This window comes from Haemaphysalis longicornis, unplaced genomic scaffold (assembly GCF_048455015.1).
Source record: "Haemaphysalis longicornis isolate Haplotype H1 unplaced genomic scaffold, Haemaphysalis longicornis Haplotype H1 scaffold_2, whole genome shotgun sequence".
Classification (NCBI taxonomy): domain Eukaryota; kingdom Metazoa; phylum Arthropoda; class Arachnida; order Ixodida; family Ixodidae; genus Haemaphysalis; species Haemaphysalis longicornis.
In genome coordinates this window covers 259,795,757-259,822,475 of record NW_027526295.1, presented here as the reverse complement: position 1 = coordinate 259,822,475, position 26,719 = coordinate 259,795,757, and the positions used below count along the sequence as shown (strand labels likewise).

Sequence of the window (26,719 nt, the reverse complement as noted above, 5' to 3'; positions counted from 1 at the left end):
AAAGTGGCAATTAAAATAGGAAAAAAAAGGAAGTGACGAAAACTTGGCACATAAAGCCAATAAATGCTTTTGCATTTCTGGAAGAGATTTATAGACATCTTGAAATTTCCGAACATTTTAAGCACAGCCTCTGCAGCAGCCAACACAGCAGTGCCTCCCAAGGGGATGTGCGACATGCCGGTGGGTTCACCCATTCGTCGCAGCAATGTGCACAAGAGGGGAAGTGAGGGCACTGGGTGAGAGTGATGACAGTATGGCTCTCCATGCCAAGTCTTCTTGTGGAGTTCACAGGCTCTCGCCAAGACTGATTCTACGCGTCAGCCGACTTGGACGAAATTTGGGGAATAGAAATTTTGAGTGCAGCTGGCTCTCAAGAGCACGGCCCTGCACAGATGAGCCAAGAGCAAATCCGCAAGTAATAGTGCTCGAGGGCTTGGTTCATTAAAGAAGGCTACGAGAGCTGCTGTAACAAAGGCCACATGAAATTTGTACGGAGCTTACAGCGACAAACTGATAACATTTAATTGGTGCTTGGGAGAGAAGCTTGAAGCCAAGAAAGAGGGAGGCGGGTGTAGCATACAAGCCCACGCTTCACCACTGCTTCACGCAAGGCCTGTGCTGCAAAAACTGCAAGTGGCCCTACCTGTTGTAGCAATGTTAAAAATAAAAAGTGCATCTTTTTGTACTTGAAAAATAATGTCAGGCACAATCACAGTATATATATATATTTTGTGTAGTAATATTTATTTCAGATAATTTCAACTTTTTGCCAGACAAGGCTGCCAGCAAGCATAGCTGGTGGGACGCATGACGCATTCCCGCAAACATAGTTTCATACAATAATATGTAGAGAGCAGTGTGGCATTAGTGCCAACGTCAACTTTGATACGCAAGGTTTTTGATACAGCGCTCGTTCTTTTGCAGAAACAATAGGTAGTACCGGATTTGAATTGTTTGGGCTGAAGACATTGCTATGGCTGGGCAAATAGCATTTTGTTGCAAGTATGTAAAACATTTATCTACAATTTCCTGTTTAGAAATTACATCTCACCTCTGCTCATTAGAAGTAGGTGTACGAAATCAAACGCTGCAGTTAGATAAGCAGCAATGTGCAAAGTACATCTGTCATTTGTCACAGAGACGGCATAATGGGGACTTCCTAGAAAATAATTGTTAAAAGTATCGCAATGCCGATTTTTTTCCTGATTACAAAACTTTAAAGGAAATATAATGTGTCAGTGACCTCAAATATGTGTGGCCGTTAAAGAATACATGACTTCTATGGTCAAGTTTTATATATATATATATATATATATTGTCTGCCAGGTACAGCGCTGTCCTTCGTCCTATTTTTTCCGGGCCAACTTTTTCATGCTTGTTCTGTTGGCAACAAATCAATAACAACCAACAACCTGCCCGACTCGCACGTTTAGCATTTAGTTCTTCTCTACACAACAATGCCATCGTGCGAGCGATTTTGCGTTTCAATAAAAAAGCACTTTCAAACACTTTCTTTATTTTCCTCAACTTGCCACATATAATCAACACTCAAGGCTGCCAAGCAGACCACCACAAAAATGAGACTGACTGTACAGTCCAGCCTACATAGCTTTTCATAAACTACCGGAGCCAATCCAAATCCGCCACTACCCATCTTTTCATTGTGGCGGATGATCGCAATGCTAGATTTCTCTCCACGTACTTTTGTATGAAACTCTGTATGCCCCCCAACCATGCGGGTGCCATGAGACTGAAACAAAGAACACTGTGACGCAGCATAGAGGTTTTCGCAATGTCCCTTGGAGGTCTATTGCACTGGTCAAGTCACTGCAAGACTCTTGTTCGAGTGAGACATTAAGTACACTGCCTTCGGGTGGGTGGCACACCCTTGTGGTTCCTTCGCCACCGACCACGCTTGGCTCTGGCCACGGAGCCAGAGTGTGCGGACCCTGCTTCTTCCGCTGCAGTGCTCCTGCCGAGCACTGGGTCAGAGGAGTTGCCAAGGGGGACACTGGGTGTGTGAGCAGAGATGGTGGAACAGAATCCTTCCGAGACGGCTGCTTTCCTGAGAAGGGGCTGGAAATGGCCGCAGCGGTAAGGGAGAGCTGCCGCCCACGGGCAACGTCAGTGGGCCAGACGGGGGAAAGGCGTGCTGCCGACCAGAGGGCCCAGCAAGGCGGAGCCAGCCTGGGCCAGCGTTCCTTACGAGGTGCCTTCCCATCAGGCCTTGCGGGCAGCGGGGGCGTGGTACTCCTCGACGTCCGACTCGCTGCCTTCCGAGGCCGTGTCGTCCAGTGCGAGCCGGTCGAAGCCGCGGTGTGGCTGCAGGAGCTGGCCCAGGTCCAGCTTGCTGCCCTGCTGGCTCCAGCCCTTCCCTTTGTCTGCGCACACACACACACACATACACATGAGACCCAGAGCTGCTTGGTGCCATTCCAACGTAGCACACTTGTCACTCAGTGAAAGACATGTCTGGCTCCAGTGAGAAAAAAACATTCTCCTACTACCTCCTCACCACCACCACCACCAACCTCATCTGCTCCACCTGCATCCTCCTAGTCCCCGTATTAACCTCACCTGTCAGCCAATCAGTGGTGACTCTTCCTCCTCCTCCTCCTCCTCCTCCCCACCTGATAATGTCCTCTCCAGGCTCCACTCTTTTGGGGCTTCACGCTTCGTGACCACAGAATCTTGGACAGTTAGCATAAGAACATTTCACATTACCAAGTGAAGGAAAAGGATAGCAATTTATTTTTTAGCAAACTTCCTATCCCTTTCAACTGTAAGACCGCATAGCCTAACGACTGCACCACTTTTTTCGTAACACTCAGAATGATTTTGAGGACCCGTATGAAGGTGAACTTGCACAATGCAGTGAGAGTGGGCACAGGACGCCCGAGGTACTGGCAGCATAGTGTTTCCTACAATATACACTAGCGAGGAATCTGGTGCTAGCATCTATGCGGCTCACATCTGGGCTGTCTGTGTAGTCATAGGGTGCGTTCCAATTTACCGTTTAGACAGCTTTGTTGCCGTCTTCGCGGACAGTATGCCATGTTAAGCCCCGTTCCAATTCGAATGAAGCAGTCAACGAAGACTGCTTCAAGGAGACAGCATCGAAGTCAGCAACGATGCAGGCTACCTTCCTGTCTAAACTAATAAGTGACGCCAGCGCCACCTTTTTGCGTATTAATGTTAAAACAAAAGCACTTGTTCCTTTATTTAAATATTTAGTATAAGTTACTAGTGATGAAGATGACTTTGTTTAATTTTTTAATTACGTAACATTTGTAATAACAACGGTAATAATAGTTACGAAACCTGCGGCTTGCACAACTCAACATGTCTGCTATGACGCTGTCGTCTGCGCTGGTGTTGCACTTGCAACCGCGGCGCCGTTTCAATTTTATTCCTTTAGACGTCTAGTTAGACTGCTACGTAGGCTGTCTACGAAGCTGTCCGCGAATTGGAACGCAGCCATAGACCACCATTACATCATGCGCTCGCCTTAGTTTCATCATTGGCTTAGATTGAAACGCTTTAGTGGCCGTATATTTGAACACAGTGCCACAAAAAACGCAAAGAATGGTGTGTTATTATATAAGTGGAAAATACAACAGGCTGTTTTAATTAAAGCTAAGGAAAAAGGAAGTTAAAGCGTATTTTCGCAGGAATTGTTGTGCCTACTATTCTGCTGGCTAAGCTGGTAGTTAACAACAATGTCAATATTTGGATAATAACCATTATTTTAGATAATAAGTTGTTTGATGAGTTTGGAAAGCTTTTTGAGCGTGCCTATGAAAACGTCGCCTTCGTGGTGAAACGGCGCACCGACCATCAGCTACAGTTTAACAAAACTTGTTGCTGAGTGAGTTGGTTCATACTTGAAGAAAATAGAAAACGTGGCATTAAACAGTCACGGACAAAGACAAGATAAGACAGATACAGGTGCCCGTATCTGTCGTACGTTGTCTTCGTCAAAGTATGCATTTCTTTTTTTTTTGTCAGCTACAACTTTTGTGGCGGCATATTACCCGCTCAGTCATACGTCCTTCGACTGCGGCATGACCAACGTCGGGTACTATCACGCACTGCCTGCCTTTTCACCGAAAACGGCTACTGCAGAACAGGGAGGATTTCAGCTTCCTCGTAGCTCGTAGATGTGTTAATGCATAGCAAAGAAAGCAAATCAAAAAAACCGCTTAAGAATCCAATTGTCATGTTAAGCCGAAGCCAAAAGCAGGGTCTTCCCATAAACCCCCATGACGACATGGATTACCAGGTGCAGTTTCCTCTCTACTATACTTATTGAGACACTCTATGACTGGCGGGCCCTGCCTCACCTCGTTTCCTCCTGAGCCGCACGATGAGGGTGATGATGAGGAAGGAGAGGATGGGGACCGCCAGCAAAGCCACCACCACCATGGAGAAGCCAAAGTTCTCCTCCTCGCCCTCCTCCCCTGGCAGCTTGGAATGAGAGCTGCTGCTGCTGCTGCTGCTGCTGCTCGTGGTGGCCACAGTGGTCGGCACGTCCTCCAGCACTTTCTTGCCACTCCTGTGCACCTCTGAGGGAACAAAAACAACTTCCCTCAAATAGGGGTCCGAATGCCACCAGTGCAGCAATCGGAAAGGCTCAGATAATGCTTCACAAAGGGGCGAAAACGGCACGATGCAGTTTACAACAAGCAGACAGCATCAATTAACTCTGAAAATAGATCAAATGATGCCATAACTGAGGCATTAAGAAGGGGCCTGATGCTTAGGTAGGAGAGCACGACCGCTGAAACAAGGAGGATGTCTTGAGTAAAGAGGATGCTTACCCTGGACAAATCGCCAGAGCCGGTTGGGTCCGATCTCCCCCACGTACACTTGCTCAATGTCACTGGAGCACGCAATGTCATGCGGGGCGGTGAACGACTGCAAAGGGCCAGAAAAGTGAGGGCTCCCTTTCCCCCTCCCAAAAGAGAAGCACAACACTGCAGTGACCAATCTAAACTTTAGACGAAAGAGGAATTCAATCAGAAATGAAACTTCATTTCGATTTTGCTAAAAGCCGGGTGGTTTACATTAAGCATGGCGCTTCCTGACATGACATAAGAAAAAGAAAACACTGGACAAGATAACGGCTGCAGGCACTGTGTTGTACGTGCTTCTTGCACTTTTGTGCCATTGCTACTCTCGAGCGCCCAGAAGGGCCAGATTTGTGGGGTGGGGACATGCCACTGTGATGCAGGTGGCACAGCAGCAGCAGCAGCAGCAGTCATACCCCGTTGGGCGGGGCCATGGTGGCGAGCAGCTGGCGAGAAGTGAGGTTGAACAAGAAGGCCTGAGACGGGTCCGACATCACCCGGGGGCCCGACACTGCCAGCAGCCGGCCCCTGCTGTACGCCACCGAGTACACCGTGCCCCGGAACGCCGGCTCCATCAGCTGCGCAGCACGCCCGCCACGCACAGAACAAACGTTGAGCAAGACAAGAGACTGACACGGGGCAGTCCACTGTTAAAGAAAGCAAGTGAGCCATTGCACACTAGCACTGCTGCATCCAGCATGAGACGCTGGCTGCACCGAGATGCCAGAGCTCGTTAAAACAATGCACAACTGGTGAGCAATGCTAATCTGCTTGAAGTGCAGGCTAGTAGGACCCCCTTTGTGGCATGCTTCTTACCACTACTGCCTTTTTGAACTGATTCATGCCCAGCACCTAAGCCTTCCGACTAGCACCATGGCAGTACTGGCCAAAATGAGGCTGATGGTGCACTTCTGTTTGAGCTCAGTGGCCATCTTGTTTTGCCACCATTGTACTGACGAAGCATGCAAAGCATGTGGCAGCAGCTACTGCCCAGGGAGGGGCAAAGACACGGCACACCGCGAGGCCAACATGCACTGGCTTCACTGATGTTGCAGAAGAATGGGCGGGTACCCCAAGGGTTGGCCCTAGTTGCGGCCCACCTGTACGGTGGCCATCCCAGCCGCCACCCTTCCTGCCCGTCCGTTGGCGTAACAAGGCCCGCCCCTCACCTGAAACCTGAAGGTGCCGTCCAGGACATCGAAGCACTGCACGCGGCCGTTCTCCCGGTCGGCCACGCAGAGGAGCCCCTCCGCCTCGGCCAAGACCACCTTGTGCGGAATGGCAAAGCTGCCGGGTGGGGCAGCCACTGGGAAACAATGGAAACACTGAGCCAAGGAGGGGAAGTGGTGCTTCTCTTTTAAGCCACATCGTCTATGAGTACTGGACGGCCCCCAAACACCGAGGCAAGCAGAATACCTAGGAGCACTGGAGCCCAGAGGAGTTGCCCGAGTACGAGGGTTTAGTGAATGCTCTTCAGCTTTGCAGACGTCTCCTCCCATGGGTGAGAGTTCGCGCGCTGAGAGGCTTTGTTTGGTCCAAAGGCAGCTGTGCTGCAGCTCTGTTTTCCTAGTCTCAAGCTTCTTCAACATGCTGCATTGCTTACCTACAATGTGAAAGAGTGTCACTATCCAGTAAAGGGGCAGACAACCGATTTCTGATAGGGCCCTTGGACGTTTGGACAGGACATATGGAAGCAGAATACATTAGAATCTTGATGATTGTACGAATCTCGCGGGACTGCGAAAAATATTCATATCATCTGAAATTTGTGTCATCCGGAGATTGAAAAATTGAGCACTAAAAAAGTTTTCGTTTATTTCTTTTGTTACTTTCACATGAAGAAATCCATGACTTTATCTGCGTTTTTTTAACCTCCATGTTGCCGTGCAGTCCTTTCTTGAGCGTGTAAAACTTCACACTCATCTCATCACTAGCGGTGCTCAAGCTCACTACACACCGCAACAGTCAAGGCAAGAACCGCATGGTGTGTTTTTGCACGCGATTCATGCATTGCGCGTGCGATTTTTTTCACGCCCGCGCTAACGATTCCGTGCCCACGGCAGCTTCTGCCTTGGTCAGAAAATGACATGCGATACACTGGCAGCGGGAGGAGCCTGACGACTTGCTCCAAGTTCCGAAGCACTCGAGACAGCTGGCTGGCTCCACCAGAGATGTTTAGGCTTACCATCCCAGCAGAAATTTCATGGGCACTTTCACTAGTGGGAGGGATGATGTTTTATAGTACCGTTTTCGCCCACATTATCAGCTCCTTTACCACACAAGCAATTTCAAAGAAACACCACGTACAAAGTCATTCAAGCAAGGCAAACGCTGTTCCCTGGGAGAAAGAGTAGAAAATGCCTGCACGATTCTCCCGCACAGCACCTGAAGGCTGCGCAGGTCACATAGCTGAGTGCGCCAGTGATCTCAGACTTTTGCCACTGGCTGTCATATACTAATAGACACGGCCAGTAAAAAGGAGCAGCAGGTCTCGCATTCACCAGTGCAAATCATCTGATGCAAGACCTTTGACTGAAACTGAAACAAACCTTACCACCAGTTGTAGTACGAGAGCCTGAGAAGCAGCGTTAAATTAAGAGGTGAAGTTTGCGTTTTTCAAACATGCGCCCACCATAAATGGAGGCGGCGCCAACCACCAAAAGTGTGCCCTCACCAAAGGAGGGTGAAAATGCTCCATCATGTCCAATCTGGCGCAGAAAACGGCCTCCCTTGTCGAAGTGCACCACCCGGGAGTTGCAGTACCTGCAAAGGTGGGGGGGTGAGATGGCTCTGGTTTCTTGAAAGGCAGGCGCCAGCAGGGGTTATGAGCAGCATGCATGCACGCACCCGTCGGCCACGTAGAAGTCCCCGCCAGCTGCAGTGGCCACGCTGGTGGGCTTGCAGAATCGTTCCTTGCCGCCCCCCGGCTGGAAGCGCTGCCCCAGGGATAGCAGGGGAACGCGGGCCCCTCCGGCTGGGTACTTGTGGACCTGGGGAAAAGGAAGGGGGCACGGAAGGCACTCAGTGGGAGCAGCTCGTTCTACAACTACTCCCGAGGCAAAAAAAGGGGCAGCACAAACACACATCCCTAGCCAAACAGGTTTCCCCACTTTCTACCAGGTGTGTGCGTCTGCAGAAGCTTGGCAAAACAAAATGACCAGGGTTGGCATGCATGCAGCCTGCCGCTCCCATGCATGCTTTTTCTTTACACCATGGCCGAGAAAATGATGCCAACTACTTGAGCCCATAATCTCGGGACAATGCTGTCTTTCTTCGAAAGCCAATGCGCCATGAGCTTGCAATAAAACTTTAGAAGCACGATCATGACAAAGCTGCTCCCATACACTAATATATGCAAAGCATTGAGGTTCTTTAATGTCAAGCACACCACACGTCTTGCAGAGATGCAATTCCCGTTCTCAGCAAGGCAAACAAGGCAAGCACTGCGGCCTTTTTTTTTTTTCGCGAAATGTGTTCCCATGAAGCATAGCCAGTGGCTGGCTGGCATTATCCACTCTTTATCAGCTGCTTAATCAGGCTATAGTCAACCGTGTGGATTTCAACGAAATCAACTGTGAGGCTATCATATGGAATTTGACAAATGTTCAGCTGGTTATATTCAAGCATATTAAGTTGGCTTTCTTTTTGTTACAAGCAGACTCAAGCTGCATACGTAAAACACAAGTGGAAAATGCATGTGGCACATAGCTCCCCCTCCCCTCAGTTTCCCCGTGGATGCCCCAGGGAAGCCTGTCACCTGATGCAGGGCCACATCTGTGATCCAGACGAAGCCCTCCCGGTCGACCGAAAGGCCATGTGGCATGAAGAACCTGGGGAGAAGAGGAAGGACAACACTGTTAGGAGGCGGCGGAAGAAACACGACTAGGCTGCAAAGCTCTGGGCCGGGCAGAACACAGTTCCCCATGCGGGGCTTGCTGGGCCCCAACCCTGCCTGATTCACGAGTGCGACAAACACAGGAACAAAAGGCTACAGACACGCTAGCTAAAAATAATGACACACTGCTAAACTTCCAGTCAAGCTAGCATGCTAGTTTGATATAACAGACTAGCACACTTTGAATACAAATTGACTGATGCACCCGTACAACTAAGTTTAGATGCATAATAAAAAAAAAATTACCATCCCTTCCTAAAGAAAGTTGGGAGAAGCGGGAACTGAAAGTGCGTCCAAGCTTCGCTGAAAGTGCGTCCAATTGATTGTCAAACCTTCCAAGACCCAAATCGCAAACAAAGAACAAACCCGTGTGAATATTTTTTGCTCATTAGTTAAACGCATCTACGAACAATCTCAATGTGTACCGATACGAGGTTTATGAGGTAAAGGTATACCATCGCACCCCTTCTTCACGATCCATGCGTGTATTGTCTTATCTAAAACTTGTTCACGATTTTCAAGTAACTTTTTAGCACAATGGAAGAATGGCGTCACACACACACCGCATGTCCAGAGATCTTATCAGAGCTTTTCGGTTGGCCAACTGGTGTATGGGGAAGTGCATTAGCTTTTAGCTTTTTGTCAGAATGCCATCAGTCGCACTAAGAAAGCTTCCGCTTTAAAATTCTGCCTGTAATTTTATTTCCCTGTTTGTCGAGTTTTATTTTGAAAATGGCCAGAGAGCAGGTGAAGTCTGACAGGGGCTAAATGAGGATGAGGCACCTGGCCAGAGGCAAACATTCCCAGCACACTGAAAGAGCAATCGGCCTATAAAACATCCAGAGAGGGGGCCACTCACTGCTGGCGTCCCCAGCTATGGAGCAGGTGCCCGTTACCAGGCTCCAGGGTAAGCACCGTGGGCTCGGGGATGGGGCCTTCTTCCACACGCTGGTACACATCGTTGTTGTCAAACGACCTGTGGCCACAACAGGACAGTCCCCCAGCTTATCAGCTGGTATGCGAAAGACACGAATGGTGCAGTCACAACACAAAGAGCGAGAAAAATGCAGTTGATTGCTCCTAGAGAGTCTCCAAGTGTGAAGTAAGAAGACAAACCCCACGACTGAGCAGCAGGCTTGCAAGCTAAGAAGCCAGCACCCCTCGAATAGTGTGCACAGCTTTTACCCATTTTTGGCCGATCCCCCAAATGCAGGACAGGCCTAGTCAGGCAATCATATGTGCCGCCTTTCGCCCAAGAGCCGCTGCATAGTGCTATACTGTTGAATAAATAAATAATAATAATAAAAAGTTATGGCCATGCGTTGGTACGTGGATAAGTGCTTTGGGCACTTTATTATCTATTTATTTATATTTTTAAGCCCAGTACGAGACATGCCTACTGACCGACTGCTACACCCTTGGTTAATCACCCACAAGGCTATGGTTGTGTATGTATACATGGGGCCCGCCACAGTGGCTAAGGCGTTGTGCTGCTGAGCACGAGGATGTAGGCTCGATTCCCAGCCGCCGCGGCTGCTTTTCTGATGGACGCGAAAAGCAAAAATGCTAATGTGTACGAGATTTCGGCGCACGCTAAAGTTGCTCAGGTAGTCAAAATTAATCCGGAGCCCTCCACTATGGCCAGTCGGCGGCACCTTAGCCTTCAACCCAGCGCCCCGGGTAATTGTGGTCGTAGTGCCAAATCCTCCCCTGGTGAGCCTGGGCGGGCAAAAGTGAGTTGTAATTGCCATAGCAACGTTGCCACCACCTTGAGCTTGGAGGCATACTAATTGTCATAGCAACACTGCAAGGAGGCGCGAAATGGGGGGGGGCTAGGCCTCGCCGAGACCAGCGCGCCTCCATGCAGGCGTACGTACGCAGCTGGGACAGTAAGACGGCAGCCAAAATCGCACTTCAACACTTTATTTGTGTTGTGTTACGAAAATACGACCGAGCACAAACGCAACGTGCCGTGATAAGCACTCATATTCGAAACGGCATAGCATAAGTTGACATTGAACACGGTACACGTATAAGTTGTACAGCTCACGACACCAGCGCTATCGTTCAGATTAAATTCACGCTTCACGAACGAGTGTCTCACCTTTTGCTAACACGAAGCAAAATCACTTCTTGCTGCACTTCCTTCCTGTGCATGGGGCATATAACCGCTCTTCTGTGGTCTTCGGAACGCTGACACAATACTTCTACTATGCTACGACTCGCACGCGAGCCCCGCGACTTCTCTCGCGCACCGCCGCCGCTGTTGCTCTGGCAGCTGCGGCGACCGTTATCCCGCTGTTGCGCATGCGCGCCTGAAGTCGCGCCGGGAAGAGGCGGAGTGTGAAAAACAGTGAGAGGAGGAGGAGTGTTTTGCTCGCCCAGCACCGCTGCGACTTGGGGCGCGTAAATCAAAGAGGAACTAGCAAAAAATCACCTCGGACTGCTATGGCGTACCTCATCGTCTGCATTGCGTCGGTGCGTTAAACCCTACAATAAATGCAAACCTGGGGTCTTCTCTTACAGCACATCTATCTAGCAGTAGCGTGCATTTTTGCAGTTGGGAAAAACCATTCTTCTGTGACCTGGCATTCATAGCAGTTGACTTGTGTACAAAACCCTGCAGTTGTTCATATACTATTTAGCAAGAAAGGAGTCAGGCCACAGTGTTTTATTAAGCCTGTGGAAATAGTGATTTCCTGCTTTGGAAGTGAAAACTAAGCGAACAATATTATCTCTCTATATATTTTTTTTGTGTGGTAATAAACTCACTCGTAAATAGTATGAAATCAAAGCAACCACTTTGCAGTTGGCAATATGAAAACTGAAATTTCCAATTTCTCAGGTAAGCTTCAGTCAACAAGGCTAGCAAGATTAGTGGCGGTCCGTAAATGGTCAACACAGCAAGACGGGTTAGACGACCCCACTCACAGTGCTGTCCAAACCCGAGAGCCCCTGTGGAAGACCATGAGGTTCCCGTCCAGGTCCATCGACACAGCCACCACCTGGCCAAGACGCACCTCGGGGTCTGGCCAACCCTCGGTGGCCGAAAATGCTGCGGTGGAAAAAGGTTTCTAATCACAGTACAGAACAATCACACACTAAAGCAGCTTATGCCCCACCCGTGTCCGCTGCATTTATTGTTTCAGGATTTAAACAGTTTTAGGGGCCAAAGAGCACCATGATGCTGATAAGCCTTGGGACCTGTGGGGTGTCTAAAAATCTCGGTAAGGTAGAAGTAATGCATCTTAAATTGATTAATTTACAGTTAAAGGCCTATGAGGCTTCAAAATACGAAGACATCAACAAAGGTGGCACAATTAAAATATCCCCTATTTACCGTATTTACTCGCGTAATCCTCGCACTCGCGTAATCCTCGCACCCCTAATGTGAGCCACCAAAACTTGGATTTTTTGGTTCCTCGCATAATCCTCGCACCCCCAACTTTGCAGCGGCGTAAGTTGCCTGCTCGCGAAACCCGCATGGTGCACGCGCTCTCCAACGCGCGCCCTCCCCCGCCGCCTCTCCGTTCGGCGGAGAGCGCTGTGTATCCAAGGCCATCCAGGCGCCCCAACAACCTGCATGGCTGTCATGTCGTCGTGTCGCCGTCGTGGTCCCGTCGTTGAGTAGCAGCAGTCAGTGAGTCACTCGCGTCAGTGGTGGATATCTCGCTGCCATTTTGAGAACTTTTTGATCTCTTTGTTTTGTGCTTAGTGCCGCTGCGCCATGGGGAAGAACGCCAGCTACATTGCCGCTTTCAAATTGAAAGCGATAGAGTACGCGATCGAACACGGCAGCCGCGCCGCAGGCAGGCACTTCGGCGTCACCGACTTCAACGTGCGTTACTGGAGTAGGGCACGCACGTGACGCCGACGAGATAGGGCGCGCGCCAGAAAGCAAAGGCGGCAATTTCGTGAACGCTGATCGACGGGACAACGTTACTATTCTAGTAACGTTGCGACGGGAGACTGTTTACGTTGTAAATAATAAAATAAAAAGAAATAGCTGCTGTTGGCAACACTGAGCTTACATATACAAAAAACGACCGCTGCATTTAGCGGGACTGGCAGAAGGCAAATTGGCAACACTGTGCACCGGATTTTTTTTCCCCGCATAATTCTCGCACCCCTATCTTCGCATTGACCTTTCCGAAAAAAAAGTGCGAGGATTATGCGAGTAAATACGGTACATCTTCATACACACAAGATCCTTTGTCTAGCAAAAAAAAAAAAAAAGTTGTTCCTGGGACACATGACAATGACAATGAGTGTGAATGTGTCAAGAAGCCCCTCAGCATGCTGCTGGCCTTGGGAAGAGCAGTTCTAGAGCACACACAGAGAACTCTTGAGTGCCGCCCTCATTACTGAGGAGGGCGATGGGGCAAGGTAAAAGATGAGTTCCTGCATTTTCTGCTACAAAGGAAATTTTCTAGGAAGGAAATGGCACAAGGGAGTGGACATGCAAGACATGAAAAGTTATCCCGGCTGTAAAACCATTCAGGCAGGTTTTGTGGGATCATCCCCGGTTCACAACCCTCTATTCGTGTGCCTCCGTCTCAGCACTGACAATGCATGCATTTTATTTTGAACACCGTGACTCTGAATTTGCCCACATGCACAAAAACCTTAGATACGGGTTCTACTAAGGGCATCTTATGTCTGATATGAATCTACAAAGGGTGCTGAGGCAACCATTCGTACCAGTGCACAAGTGCACAATAACAAACGTGCTCGGTCGGCAAACCGGCTTCCTGAACGCAGCAGAGTTAGCACTTCCTGCCAATAAATCTTTACCTCAGTGTCCAAGAAAATGAAGCTATACAACTCTTTGCTGTTTTGCTTATGTCCTATACAAAACAAAAGAACATTACAGATTAACAATAAATATCAACTCTGGGCATCGTTTTGCCAGAAAGCAGGGGTCTATGTCAGCGTGCAGCTAGGCTTTCTTATCTAAAGACTGTTGACTAGGAGCTGCTTGGGCACAACCACATCACCAGGACGCGAAAAGAGAAGCACGAGGGTGGAATTGACCCGGGGCCAGAGATAAGAGACACTCCCAAGGCACCATCCCCTTGCCCTCTGGATACACACAACCAGTGCATTGTGGGTAACCTCGTTAAAAGGTGGGGAATTTTGCTGGCAGTTGTAGTGCTCAACATGGGGTGCCCAACTAGGTCTAACTCGTTACAAAGGATATGTTTTGCGTTTGCTTTTGGCAAAGCAATTCTCGCAAAGCATTTCTCGTTTTCAGCAAGCCATAATTCCGTGCATTCCAATTCACTGAAACTCACAAATTTTGGAACACTTGAAAAGGTATTCAAAGCTTTTGATTAGTGCTATTTGATTGGGAACCAAATTGAACATCTTATTATCAGCTTTGATATTCGAATGTTTCAAATATTCGCACACCCCTGACAATAATGCAACTGCCCTGCTTCATAATCTGAACACACAAGTTAGCATCAGGCTCACACATGTTTGCACGGGTGCTTACTGCACCCTCGTGGACGACTGTTTTCATGCCTGAACACAGAATAAACATTTGGCGCCACCACCTGATGTGGGAAAGGTGCCCGGTCCGTGTGTACTCACTGCAGCGACCTCCCTCGGGTGTGGGGACACCCTCTAGCGGCAACTGGCTGACCAGCGCTGGCCGCTCCAGGTTTTCACACTGGCCTGATGTGCGGCCACTCGAGCGCAAGGCGTAGTACATCAGGTACAGGTTGCACATCTCTTGCGCTGCTCCAGGCCTGCGTGGCAGCAAGGGCGGGTGTGAAAGGGGTGGGGTAATCTTCCTGCGAATGGCCCCATGAAATTCCAGCACCTTGCAAGAGAAGACCCCTTGTATCTACACAATAGGGTCACCTGCGCCACCCAATTCTGAGCATGGCTCTTGGAGGGAGCCTGGCACAGCCACTTATAGTGGGGCCAGCCAACTAGTAGGCTTACAGAATGATTCCTCATTGGCAGGACACTGACTACCGTCTTGATATATGTAGCTTGCGCAGGTGTCCATGACAACACTGACCAAGGCTTGCTCCTACTTTCATTTTCTTGTGACTTTCAGTCTTATTGACGTATCGACACACTCCCATTTCTGTACAGCCATGTCACTGAAGCACCCTAGCGATTTCCCTCTCCACCAAAAATGCTTTTAAACACAAACAAACCTGACATTAGGGGGACAAGCGGTTTTGACCCTTGGGGAGAAGGGGGGAGGGGGCCCAACCCTGAAAAAGTTTACCAACTTTGGCCACATTACCGCCTTTCTTTCAAATTGCAATTACCTTCCTGGCAACTTGAATGCCTTCTTCGCCACCATCATCAGGCATGACATGCCTTTATCAGCACCCAACCCATTTCTCAAATTCTTGTGCATGCATGCGCAGACATCATCAATTATTTACCCTTTGGGCTCCTTGCAGACTATTGAATAACAGAAATTATGGAATGGACGGGCGTCCGTTCACCACTTTATACGAATGGTGAGGACACATCATCTACTGAGCTATGACTATGCCTATATGTACTGACAATATTACACACACACACACACACACACACACACACGACAATGCAATTTTTTATTTTTACATGTGCACTGTGAATGTCCACACATGCCTGCATGCTGTGTAGAGATATGTTGGGATCCGGCAAAGGCGTGACTTCATGCCAAATGTTTCCTTCCTAGTGTTTCATGGTTAACAGTTAAGGCCTAAAAATTTCAGTATGTGGGTTCTGTCAGGAAGTGGGCACCTCATGGCTAAATTTGAACACATGTTCCGGTAAAAGTGCGCAGCGTGCAAGGACAAGCGCTCAAACTTCTGCGTAATAGACACCTGCTACTTTCCCGCAGCCTTAGCAACTCTGCACCAAGAAAAATTTCTTGCAGGGGCATAGATCTATGTACTAACTTTGATAAGCCTGTTCTTGTTAAAATGCACTAATTACAAAAAGGAGGGCTTATAACTACAGTACGACAAAAGTTGCCCATCACTAGGTGAGAAAAGGTGGGCCTGCGATGCACAGGCGTTCTTATTTGGTCGGCTTGAGTTACAAATAGATTATGAACAGGAACCACAACGAAAATTCACCCCTACGGAGTGGACGGCTCACCCGATTTCTGTGGGCCGTTTCTTGGTAGAGGTGTCGTATGTGCAGCGGGAAGCCTGGAAAAGGGTCAGCCCATCTAAGCCCGCTCTTCCCGGAGCCTGCGTGCACTCACCAGCACATCCCCTGGCTTTACAGTGACCGTCCTATTCAGGGGGTAGAAAGCCTGAAAAAGAGGAGGAGGAGTGAAACCGACTGTGCGTTGTGACCGCTGGCTGGCTGCAGGTAAGCCGGGAGACGACCGAGCTCCCCACCTGAGGCCGATGGGGGTCACCCCGAGCCAGCAGGGACCAGTGGCCGTTGTGCAGCAGGTAGGCAGTCACGGTACGGCCCAGGGAGTGCGTGTGGACCCGGTAGGCAAAGACAAACATGGGTTCTTCTCGGCTGGCCACACAGTTCACGTCCACCGGGAAGCCTGCGTTCAACCGGCCAGGTGAAGAGCTTCCGTTCAGGGCTTTAGAAATTCCACCACTCTTTTGACGGCTGCCACCACTGTTCGCAGAAAAGGGACTCTGGCACCGAGCTCGTTGTCAGTTTCAGACTCACACATTTAAGACTAACAACGTTTCATGCTAAATAGTCAGAATTCTGCACTACACAGGGGGAAGTACAGTTTAGTTTTTTCCAGGCCTACGACTGCAGCACTATGTTTGTTATAAAAGTAAATCAGCTCAATTTGAAGACAACAAATGTTTCAGTAGGGGCACCCAGTTCAAATGTTCCGTACTCCCCATGGTATTTTGGGCAACAGTCGGTGCCATGGTAAAAAACTTTAGAAGAGTGTGCTATGTGACAGCTAGGTAAATAGTATTCCCAAAGGACTACCATATTCCGCACATAGTTTATTTAGAACTTGCAGATTATTAGTTAAAGTAATTGAAGTAACAGACAAAAATTGAATTTTGTGGGGCGATTTTTAGACTCTGAAGACCCAAGCTTTCTCCCGCCACTTGCTCCTCCATGCACAGAGCCAACAGCAATGTACGATATAACACTTTATATGACACTTTAGCAACCCGCAATGAACAAATAAACAAATGTCAATATAGTAGGAACAAAAACAAGTTCCTTCCCTACCCCATTAGGAACATTTCAGAATTGGAACTCTCTCGTGTCAAAGGCATTGATCCTGCACCCTAATATCTCCTTGCTGTTGTCTCAAGCAATGTCAGCCAAGAAGGCTACAGCCTCCCCATTGTCAGCCAGCCCAACAACCCCTGCATAGTGCGGGCCATTTCACGCGATCTCGAAGGGGGGAACCAAGAGACTGAACATGCAAAGGAACAGAGGTGCTTTCCTTAGACGGTGGGGCCACAGACCGTCTCATCCAATGTAATGCCACTGGCAGTTGCAAGCAGACCTGCTCTCCCCCGCGAAATTGCTCCCCCATACCTGCAGTCACACGCACTCACTTGGCTGGCCAGGTGGGATGTTCTGGTCCTTGGCATAGAAGACGTGGATGCCGGCCAGGTACCTCTGCCTGCACACACACACGCGAGCAGTCTTCAGTACATGACAGTCAAAAATGCAGTTAGTGTAATCTGATTGGCACAACACGCACGGCTGCAGGTCGATCTGTAGCTCCAGGCCTGTAGAGTCCCCACCTGCAAGGGCACAAGGGACCCCTCAAAGTTGACCAGAAGGACGGACACTGGACTGTTTAAAGCGATTGCAAATGTCGCACTCACCAACAATTGGAGTGTCGTAGTGCACTTGAAGGACCAGGTACCTGACAGACGTCTGCTGTCCAACCTGGAAGCCAACGCCTGCGTGGAGAAGGAGGTCGCGGGGTCTCAAAAGTTTTTCAGCCCTCCTGTGGGCATTCGTATTTGAGTCACAGTTTAACATACACCTGACTCCAGCGAAAAATCCTGCTCACACGAATGTATGTACAGTCTTTAGACGGCCTAAACTGAGATGATTGAACAGCGGCTGAAAGATGCTAGTAAAAACGTGAGAAAACAGCGCGAACTAATGGGATGCAGAGTAGGAGACACACACACGCTGCGCTGCTCCTCATTCTAAGATACTAGTAGCTAGGCCAAACTGTGAAACGAAAGCTGCGGCAAGATGAAAGATGTTCTCGAAAGTGCACCCCACTGTTTCTCCGAGAATCGGGCATTTTCGTCTGCTACGCGACAGAGCAGCTTTCCCTCGCATGTTTGTCGCGATATCCTCGGTATTCAATGGTGTGGAATGCATGCAGGCAACCAAGTGTGCGCTGCCATATCTGTGGCCAAGCGTCTGTTGCTAGGCGACGTTGTGCGCACGGTCCGCAGATCAGGCACCCCTCTTCTCCTCCATGCAACCGTGTGAGTGCGCCCACGGGCTCCGCGATCGGCGTCCGGCAGCGCGCTCGTTACGTCGGGCTCCGCGGGATGGCGGCACTTGTCCGTGCTAGCCACGACTGTGAAACACATGACTGTGTTTCACGTTACGAACTCTTCGCCGAACGCAAAGTATTGCGTCGAGTTCACTGTGAGTGCGATTAATAACATCTCTGTTGGCGCCACAGTTTAGAATCGGATTGGAATGGAGCAGATGACGTACGCCGGTGTCTTTTTTTTCTTCGGCGTGCGGCCGCAGTGGCCCAGGCTGCGCCGTGTCCGTGGCGCATCGGCCATGTCTGTGGCCGTTTCCAGTGTTGCCAAGCGAAGAAATTGACCGCTAAACTTTTCAACGAATACCGTCTATACCTCACATGCCGGCAAAACTGGTTGACTCACATGGCAGCAGTGAGGGGCACTCTCAAACGCATGTTCCATCTTGTCGCTGCTTTCGGTTTTCACGTACGGGCCACACTGCCAGTGTATTTCATCCACTGCTCCATTGTTTCAGCTTAGGCTTTTTATGACTGTATGTGCGCTGTGCCACCACTGCAACCTCATCGCTGCTTTCTGTTCTTGCATATGGGCCATGCTGCCAGTGTATTCCATCCATTGCTCCATCGTTTCAGCTTAGGCTGTTCATGGCTGTACGTGTCCTGTGCCTCCACTGCAACTCTACCCCGGCCCTCTGCCCTCCATTGAAACATAGCAAGCTGAAGGTGAAAAGCTTTGAAGACAGTTGCGACTCTTACCCCCCCCCCCCCCCCCCCCCCCCCTCCCGCAGTGACAGGCCAAGGCCAAATCGAAAGCCTTTCCTTATTTCCAAAGCACCGATGAAAACAGGACTGTGACTCACCTGGTGGCAGCTGGGTGCTGGGAGCATTTCGTGCCCAGCCATACAACACAGTCAGATCATCGCAGACAGCGTTGCGGTCGCAGTTCCTTCAAAGAGGGAAGCAGCCCGTTAGGTGCTTGCAATTCCTGACACATTCAGAAAGCGATTTTCGCAGCCTTGATCTCCTCAAATTTCTTTTCACTGCCTCTTTTCAATTGGGGCAAGGAGGAGGTGACCGATACATGGCTGCCCTTTACAGAAGATACAGAAAAACTTGCCAATTTCTCTGCCTAATTGCACCCATTGTCACTACACATTCTCGACATTCTCAAACACTGGATTGCAGCCACACTGGCAGCAGTGTGATGCTGAATGTGAACTGCTGGAACAGCTTTACAAGCTCCCATGCCATGAATTACACTATTTTACACAGCACTGCTTCTGCCAGTTCGGCACTGTATAACTTGGAAACCACATTGGATTTCAAAACGCGGCACCACAATCGCCAGTGCAAGTTGAAAATTATGTGCAGGCTTTGAGCTTCACCAGCACCCCGTAATTTCTCTGGCTTTCGCAATATCAACATTCTTCAAGGGCTGTATTAGGTAGCTGTCAATGCCTTACAATCAGAGGAAAATGATCTGTGGAGCCCAAGAAGAAAGAGTGGCACTAACCAGGAACCGGGATGGAGGTGCTCCTTCTTGAAGACGTTCCCACAGCCAATGAGGAGCATGTGGCTCGCTGTGCTGTGGTCAGGCTTGGGGGTAAAGTTCACTGCAATGCAACCACAACAGAGCTTAGCCGCTGGCACAGGAAAGAGACGCCAGCAGAACAGAGCTCTTCGCGGGTTCCACTTACCTATGTATGCTTCTTCGTAGCTTAAGTTGTACGCTGTGCAGTAGTAATCGTCCGGCTGGAACAAAAGACCGCAGTTGTGATGAAAAAAGGGCTCAGCTTATTAATAGGGAATTCACGACCCACGCACATTGCAACTGTGAATATGTCGAGAGAGGGAGGCACGAGGCTGCTAAGCATGCCGGATGCCATTGCTGCCTCCATTACAACCAACCAGCTCGGCTGATTTTTACCAAAATGCAGGGACGCCGGAACCAAGGGGCGGCGGCACCCTAAAAAAGTATTTTCATGTATGGGCTCGCCCCCCCCCCCCACCCCCTTCCCCCATCCATGCCCCACTGCCATTTTTTCCGCAACTTACTAACTTTGCAATCGTATAAATTTGGCTGCTCTACGCGACGTGATAGAAGCCAATTTTATGCTGATAGCATTCGCAAGGCACAAAAGCTGTCACGGATTGTCAGACTGACACACTGACACTGGTCTGCTGGGCGGCAACTTAAGAACACGGGAGTGGTTTGTCAATGTTTGTGGGCAGTCTCAGCCTTTCTTGGGCGGGGCTACTATACGTATTGTAGCGATTCAGCGTCGCGATGCAGTAGATAATTGCCGGGTGGGGTTGTCGTCTCCGCAGGACAAAGCAGTACAGGAAGTGCGCGGTTCCAAGTCAGCAAAGGATAGTTACTTGTCGCGGTTTGGCGTTTGAAGCAGGTGCTTGTCACCAGTAAGTGTAGGTGGTAAATGAGATGAAGAATCCTACCGTATAAGCTGAAAGAGGACCAGCGAGTTTTGACATTTCTGACCAGTATTTCGTGTGCATGCTTATGATGAAAGGGGTGACGGAGCAAACAATTTTTCCCCCAAAAGTGGCGGTGGCAGACAGATAAGCATGCCTGCGATGGATGACCAATTAGCTTTCGAAGGTGTGAAGGAATGTGGTGCGCGAAAGTAAAAACCGTAGAGGGGGCTTTAGGTAAATGGACCCACTGGCATGTGTGGTTTGGTGGCAAGATAATGCGTAGGCAGGGGCCTTGAGCCTTAGTAGCGGGTGCAAAGGACGCCGTGCCACCATGCAACAGCACTTTGCACTGTGACAGGCCTTTCTCCTCTCTCTTCCGTGCCTTTGCCGAACACGCAAGAGCGTTATGTGTAGCGTGCTGTAGGTGTGCAGTACTGACATTCGCGCAAGGTGTGTTAGCTCTCCGAAGTGGAGAGGAACAGTGTGGGTCGACGTAAAAGGCGCATGGGGGACTTTAGCACAATGCATCCAGTGGCATGCGTAATGTGGTGACAAGAAAGGGTTTCTTAGTGGGCCAGGTCTTTGAGCTTTGCAAAATGTAGCAGTCAGCAAAGGATACCGTGGCGATGTTCAACACCACCTGTAAGCTACACTGTGTCATCCCTTCTTCACCTATTTGTCACGCTGTGTCAAACTGGCAAAAGCGTTAAGTGTGCGTGTTTGTTGTGGGTATACAGTCTTGCCGTGCACCCGAGTCGTGCCCCTCTTCCTCGTGTGGTGCTGCAGAGAGGGGAACTTTCACTTTTCCGATTGGACAGCATCATTTGTGGACACTTCCTGATATAGGGAACCAAACTACGAAACCACCGGTAGGCAAAAAGGTCATGCTACAGCTAGCCGAGTGTGTTATCAACTTGATTCTCACCTGGATTGGTAAAGCGCTATAAATAAGGAAGCCCAGCTTGTGCGAAGCTGTACTAGTCTTTTCGCTTGGAAGGCACGACAGTGACCAGCCATGTTACTGGACCGGCAGAAAAAGTATGTACCATTCTCTACAATTAAGTTAATCTTGCTCTTTTCAAAACAGAAAATTCGTCACTCATATATGGTAAACTACAAACGTACTGGGTCCGTTAGCACGGATTATGCACTAAAGTGTTTAGAAAGAAGAAACAGTGCGTAATAAAAACATTTTTTCATGTGGTTATGTTTTTTCTCTCGAGCAAAAGTCAGATTTTACTAGCTTAAAAATTTTTAAGTTCATAATACATTAAAGGAAAAGGAATTTTCGCTTCAGCCCCTTCACTGAAAATGTAGTTCTGGAGTCACTGCCAAAATGAGAAGCAGTGCTCTTCAACCTTACGAATACAATGATGTTGGCAACCCGGGGAACATTGCTAGAAACTCAGCTGCTGTTTGTAGCAACAGCCAGCTCCATTGTTCTTGCCTGGTGCCCCTTTCAATGACCCGGGTCGCTACAACTGTCCTCCAGTAACAAAGACTCAATCATAGGTATCTTGGCATCAGGAGAGACAATTAGGGAATAAACGATGGCAGCAAGAAGTGATTTGATAACACTCAGGGCCGTAATCAATCTGTGCAGCAATCCTTTCCACCAAGTTCCCCGAAGGAGCAGAGCAAAGCCCCTCCACACTTGATGTGCTTAGTGAGCAAGGCCAGCCCATCAAGAGAGTGCCTGCCTAACAGCCCTGCTAGCGGTGACGCAGCATGTGCCAGGGTGGGCCCCCACCTGAGCAGGCTCCACTTCAGGCATGCGCAGCTGCATCTTGAGGCGGTGATTCCGGTTGGGGGGTGGCTCGCCACGGCGCCACATGCTCCCCTCCGCAAGGCCCGCCAGCAGGACCACGGCCAGCAGGGAGCACTGGGACAGAGCACCTCTTGTTAACATTATTCCCACAGGCCACACGGGCGAAGACTGTCTGCCCCAGGGGGGATCTCTAAAGATCACTCACTTTATTTCATCTCTCAAGAGGGTCACAACATCTGCTCATACTCTATTCACTTTGAAGCACCTTTACTGTCAGACACCAGTTTTGCTACCATATGGTTACATTTGTTCGACTCTCGCCTAAGTGACGGCCTACATATTTCAACATAGAGCTACATCACTCATCAAGTCAAAAAATAAAAAGAAATGACATTTCTGGAACGCTACGATTCCCTTGCTCGTGTCATTTTTTGTTTTGACTCCGTCAGTGCCCTGCGTTTCACCTTTTGTATTATGCCTGACCAGATGACGTGCCGTCTAATTGATGACTTCATAGAGCTGCAGCAAACACTCGGCTATGCTTGCAGGTCCTACAATACTGAAAGTCAGAAAAAAACCACAGCTGGTTGATTTTCCTCAGGAGCCTATGTTCCCACCAAGATCTTGTGCAACAGGCTCCTGCGGTAGCGACATTTCGTATGCTTCGATACAAAATGTTAGGAAGCCACTGACAGTGGCTTCCTGTTCAGTGGCTTCCCACATGACCAGGAAGCCACTGAAATGCCACATGTGGTACCAGCCCAGTCATGCAAATGTTGCAACTAGCCCGTCATCAGTGCATGGGATTGCCATCCCTCAGTCATAACGAGCTCACACAGCAAAGACTGAAGGATGCAAACATGCTTTCTCCTTCCCTACTCACTCTTCTGCACAACTGCAACATGTGGCCAGCAGCATAAAAACAAGGATTGACGCCGCTTTGCCAGGAGGCACAGTATGCCTTGCCAGGCAAGCTTAAGCCTGCCGTGGAAAGGGATGCTGCAGTGGACTAATAAGTGACCACAATTATCGTATGAATCCATGCTCTTCAAAAAAAAAAAAAAAAAAAAAGAAAGAAAGTGTGATGAATGGGCACTGCCACAGTGGAGCTGCCAACCAGCCAATTTCTTTCTCTCCAGTAGTCTTTTTCCTATACAGGGTCCCTGGGCCAGCCAAGAACTCAGTAGAGAATTCAGGTGCCAAGGCCAAATGCTTTTGTTATGCCCAAGTGTAAATTGGAGTTGACTCTGAACCCCAATCGGCCCAAGTTTTCAATGGAGCATTTCAGCAATGGAAGGCCTCCCAAAAAAGGCATGTCACTTAGGTCATTGCACAACAGTTTTACTGGCATTTCACTTGTGAAATGGTGCTTGAAAGCTTCATGAGTCATTTCCAAGCCAGAAGCAAAACTTTGTGCACATGATACAGTTGCTGCACCTTGCTGAATGCTATGCATACCTTCAGTGACAAGTCCCTACCAATTGAGAAAACACAAACAGGACCCTTTAGCACACAGCCAAGGCGGGCATTGCAGACATTAAATCTGCTTGAGAGCTGTCCAGACATACCTTGTGAATCACACAGGAGTAAACCTGAGAATGATTAAGTCATTTCGAAACATTCCACCCACTTTGAAAGGTTACCAGCAAATGCAAAAACTAAGAATGCTGCTTTGTAATCGCATCTGTTAAATTTTCAGTTCTTCTGCACTTATAAAAACATGGCTTAGTATTGCAGCAATACATTAACCTGCATCCAACTTGTAAAGTTTTAATACAGAGTACAGCTTTTCTGGCACAATTTCATGCTGTTTCAAAAGGAATCGCACAGGCCCACGCACCATTTCGATCAAATATGGCTTCACAATGCAGGATACACCACACGAGGTCATTTGGTTGAGCTGAAAATGTGCACTGGTCTAGGATGGATTCGATGTGGGGTAAACGAACCATAGAGCTACCACATGGAGGAAATTCATGTGCTATAAATGACACCAGCAGTGGTCCAGAGGGTCGGGGCCAAATATTGGGGATGAAAAATTGTCACCAGGATTGCACAGTCCTAGAACAGTTGCCATCTGTACCCTAATGCTTGTCACTGTTACACAGTACACAGCAAACAATAGGATCCCAACATATTAACGCAGGTTTCTGCCCAGGTGAAAGTCCAAGCTTAATGGTGTGGATATTTGAGAAAAGAATGTGAAGACGTGAGACAGGTCTGCACCAGTACAGTGCAAGGTTGCAAGGGAAGACTAGTACGTGTAAAAACTTTATACAGTAGGTCAGAGAACAGAAATGATCTCTGCTTTACGTAGCCTTTTTACACTTATAAGAAGGATCAATTTTAGCTACAACAAAAGAGACGACCGAATTCCCGAGAGCTGCCCATCTGCTTTCAGCATCAAAAACATTTCAGTGCCATTCACGCAGTGTCTTGAAATGCTACAGGTCAGAGGAATATCTAACCAACTGAAATGAACATTTCACCTCCACAGGAAGTGATAAAGGTGGCTTACATTTACGAAAACTGGTTACTAAGAATATATATGCAGATTTGACACTATTCTGAAAGCCCCATTTTTTTTGTTGCCCTTGTCGTCGGGTGCTGTGACAAACGACCAACCAGCTTGGTGAAGGACTGCAAGTTCGGCCAGTTGGTGAGGCACCATGGTATGAACCAGTGCAAAAACGACGACGTCAAAGCAGAGAACAGGGTACAGTGCTTATCCCATACTTTCTTCTACACTTCAGTCTTTGTTGGTTTTGGACAGATTGCCACCATGACAGCATACAGGCTCTCTTACACGCCCTTTGTCATAACGTACAGATTCCAAAACAGCCGAACGTTACGCAGTTTCAAAGTGATGCACAACACCTGACGCCGCCTGAACTGAACTGAACTGCCACTGAACAAGTAAGCCAGATATTTTTGATGCACTGGAATGCCAAAAACCGGCTGCACATTGATACAGCAACTGGCGATGTAACGAGCCAACTGCTCGAGGAGCAAATAATCGGCACGTGGGCATTACAGGGACTGGAATAGAACTGAAAGCACAAAAACAAGGCGGCCCAACTCGATTTCAAAACTTCAACTCAATTTGCAAAAGGTAGCACAGCAACAGTGGCCCTAGTAGAGGGACTGACACTCGGAGATTATCAGCATGCATGCACTCTCCCGTCCCAGCAAACGGAGAAATGTGCCGCATCAAGCTCAGTAATGTGCCGAAACATCAGCAACAAGTCGGGCATACATCCGAAACTAAACGTTAGAGGCTATATGCCGTTAATTACAAAACTGAACTATGAGACTTAACCATGCCAAAGTTTAAGACCACAAATGGGTCATCTGGATTTACCTCAAATGTTCACTTCGTGCGGTGAGATGGAAGAAAGATAACGGCTGGCACTTGTGTGGGCAGCTGCCCACACAACACAACCGTGCCTTGCAAGCTGGCATCAGTAAGGCAGATTCATTTGATCAACTCATGAAAAATGCCCTTGCCCTGCGCGATTAAATGAATTTTTCAAAGGTTCGCAATTTGAAATTTCTTTTTTGTCATTTCTGATAGCAGCAATCGCAGCGAATTGCGAGTCCGCGCGTACGTTCCCAGATACGCAGCGTCTCGGTTGAAATGACATATCGAAGCAGTTCACTCATGCACTTCTCTCACAATACAGCATGAGCGTATAATACACTCTGAAAGCCGTAGGATCGAAACATATTGGAGCCATACACACCGCTTTTGAGTCCATTGCTAAGCGTCGGACACTACCTACGCCGTCCAAGGAAAATCACCCAACAGTTTACACAGATCACTGGCCACATGTTCTCAGCTCTTTTTATAATTCATGAGCCCCTTTCTGTACGCATTTTACATTCCACCCAACGGGCATGCGATCAGCCGATTAAAATCGCCAAGCGCTCAGCTCCTAAAGCAAACATAACACGACCCAACAACAAGTGGCTCAACAAGGCGCGCACTTCGGATTGAATCGACTGCCGCGCGGACCAAGTCAAGATTCCAATGTTTCTGAAACTAGTAGCTAAATAAAAAAAATGGCTTGTTTAAAAATATTACGCGGTATTTTCACACACACGGAAGCGTAAGGCTAGTGAAAAAAATGTTACCTAAAGCAAGTTCTTGTTTGGCGTGACGTCAACGTGACGGCTCGATGACGCAAAACTCGCTTCCGGCCATGCTTCCGGGCTTCCGGCGCCCGCGCGTGGCTTTCATCTGCGAACTAGCGTAACAGCCACTGAATGCGTACCGTTGGTTCCAGCTGCTGTTTCATCGCTTCTAAATATAGTGCCTAGAATTAGGCCATATACTT

At 48.8% G+C, this 26,719-nt stretch overlaps 1 protein-coding gene across 3 annotated transcripts; it reads right to left on the bottom strand.

Annotated features, from left to right (window-relative positions):
* Window positions 1-723: 723 nt before the first annotated feature.
* LOC144170485 (peptidyl-glycine alpha-amidating monooxygenase B-like) lies at window positions 724-26,371 on the bottom strand. 3 transcript variants are annotated; one of them, XM_077700323.1, is made up of 23 exons: window positions 26,126-26,371; window positions 22,365-22,496; window positions 19,879-19,933; window positions 19,695-19,794; window positions 19,042-19,127; window positions 17,547-17,624; window positions 17,420-17,462; window positions 17,271-17,338; window positions 16,113-16,273; window positions 15,974-16,024; window positions 15,865-15,917; window positions 14,341-14,498; window positions 11,677-11,800; window positions 9,605-9,721; window positions 8,608-8,680; window positions 7,698-7,840; window positions 7,525-7,613; window positions 6,020-6,156; window positions 5,267-5,428; window positions 4,821-4,917; window positions 4,344-4,565; window positions 2,578-2,690; window positions 2,245-2,381 (listed from the first exon to the last, which is right to left on the bottom strand). In XM_077700323.1, the coding sequence occupies exons 1-22, from the start codon at window positions 26,138-26,140 to the stop codon at window positions 2,581-2,583; spliced, it is 2,274 nt and encodes a 757-aa protein (XP_077556449.1). In that variant the 5' UTR covers window positions 26,141-26,371; the 3' UTR covers window positions 2,245-2,381; window positions 2,578-2,580. The 3 variants fall into 3 exon arrangements, with proteins under 3 accessions (XP_077556448.1, XP_077556450.1, XP_077556449.1); XM_077700322.1 differs by lacking the exon at window positions 2,578-2,690 and having other exon boundaries at window positions 724-2,381; window positions 26,126-26,370; XM_077700324.1 differs by lacking the exons at window positions 2,578-2,690; window positions 26,126-26,371 and adding an exon at window positions 25,744-26,065 and having other exon boundaries at window positions 724-2,381.
* Window positions 26,372-26,719: the final 348 nt, after the last annotated feature.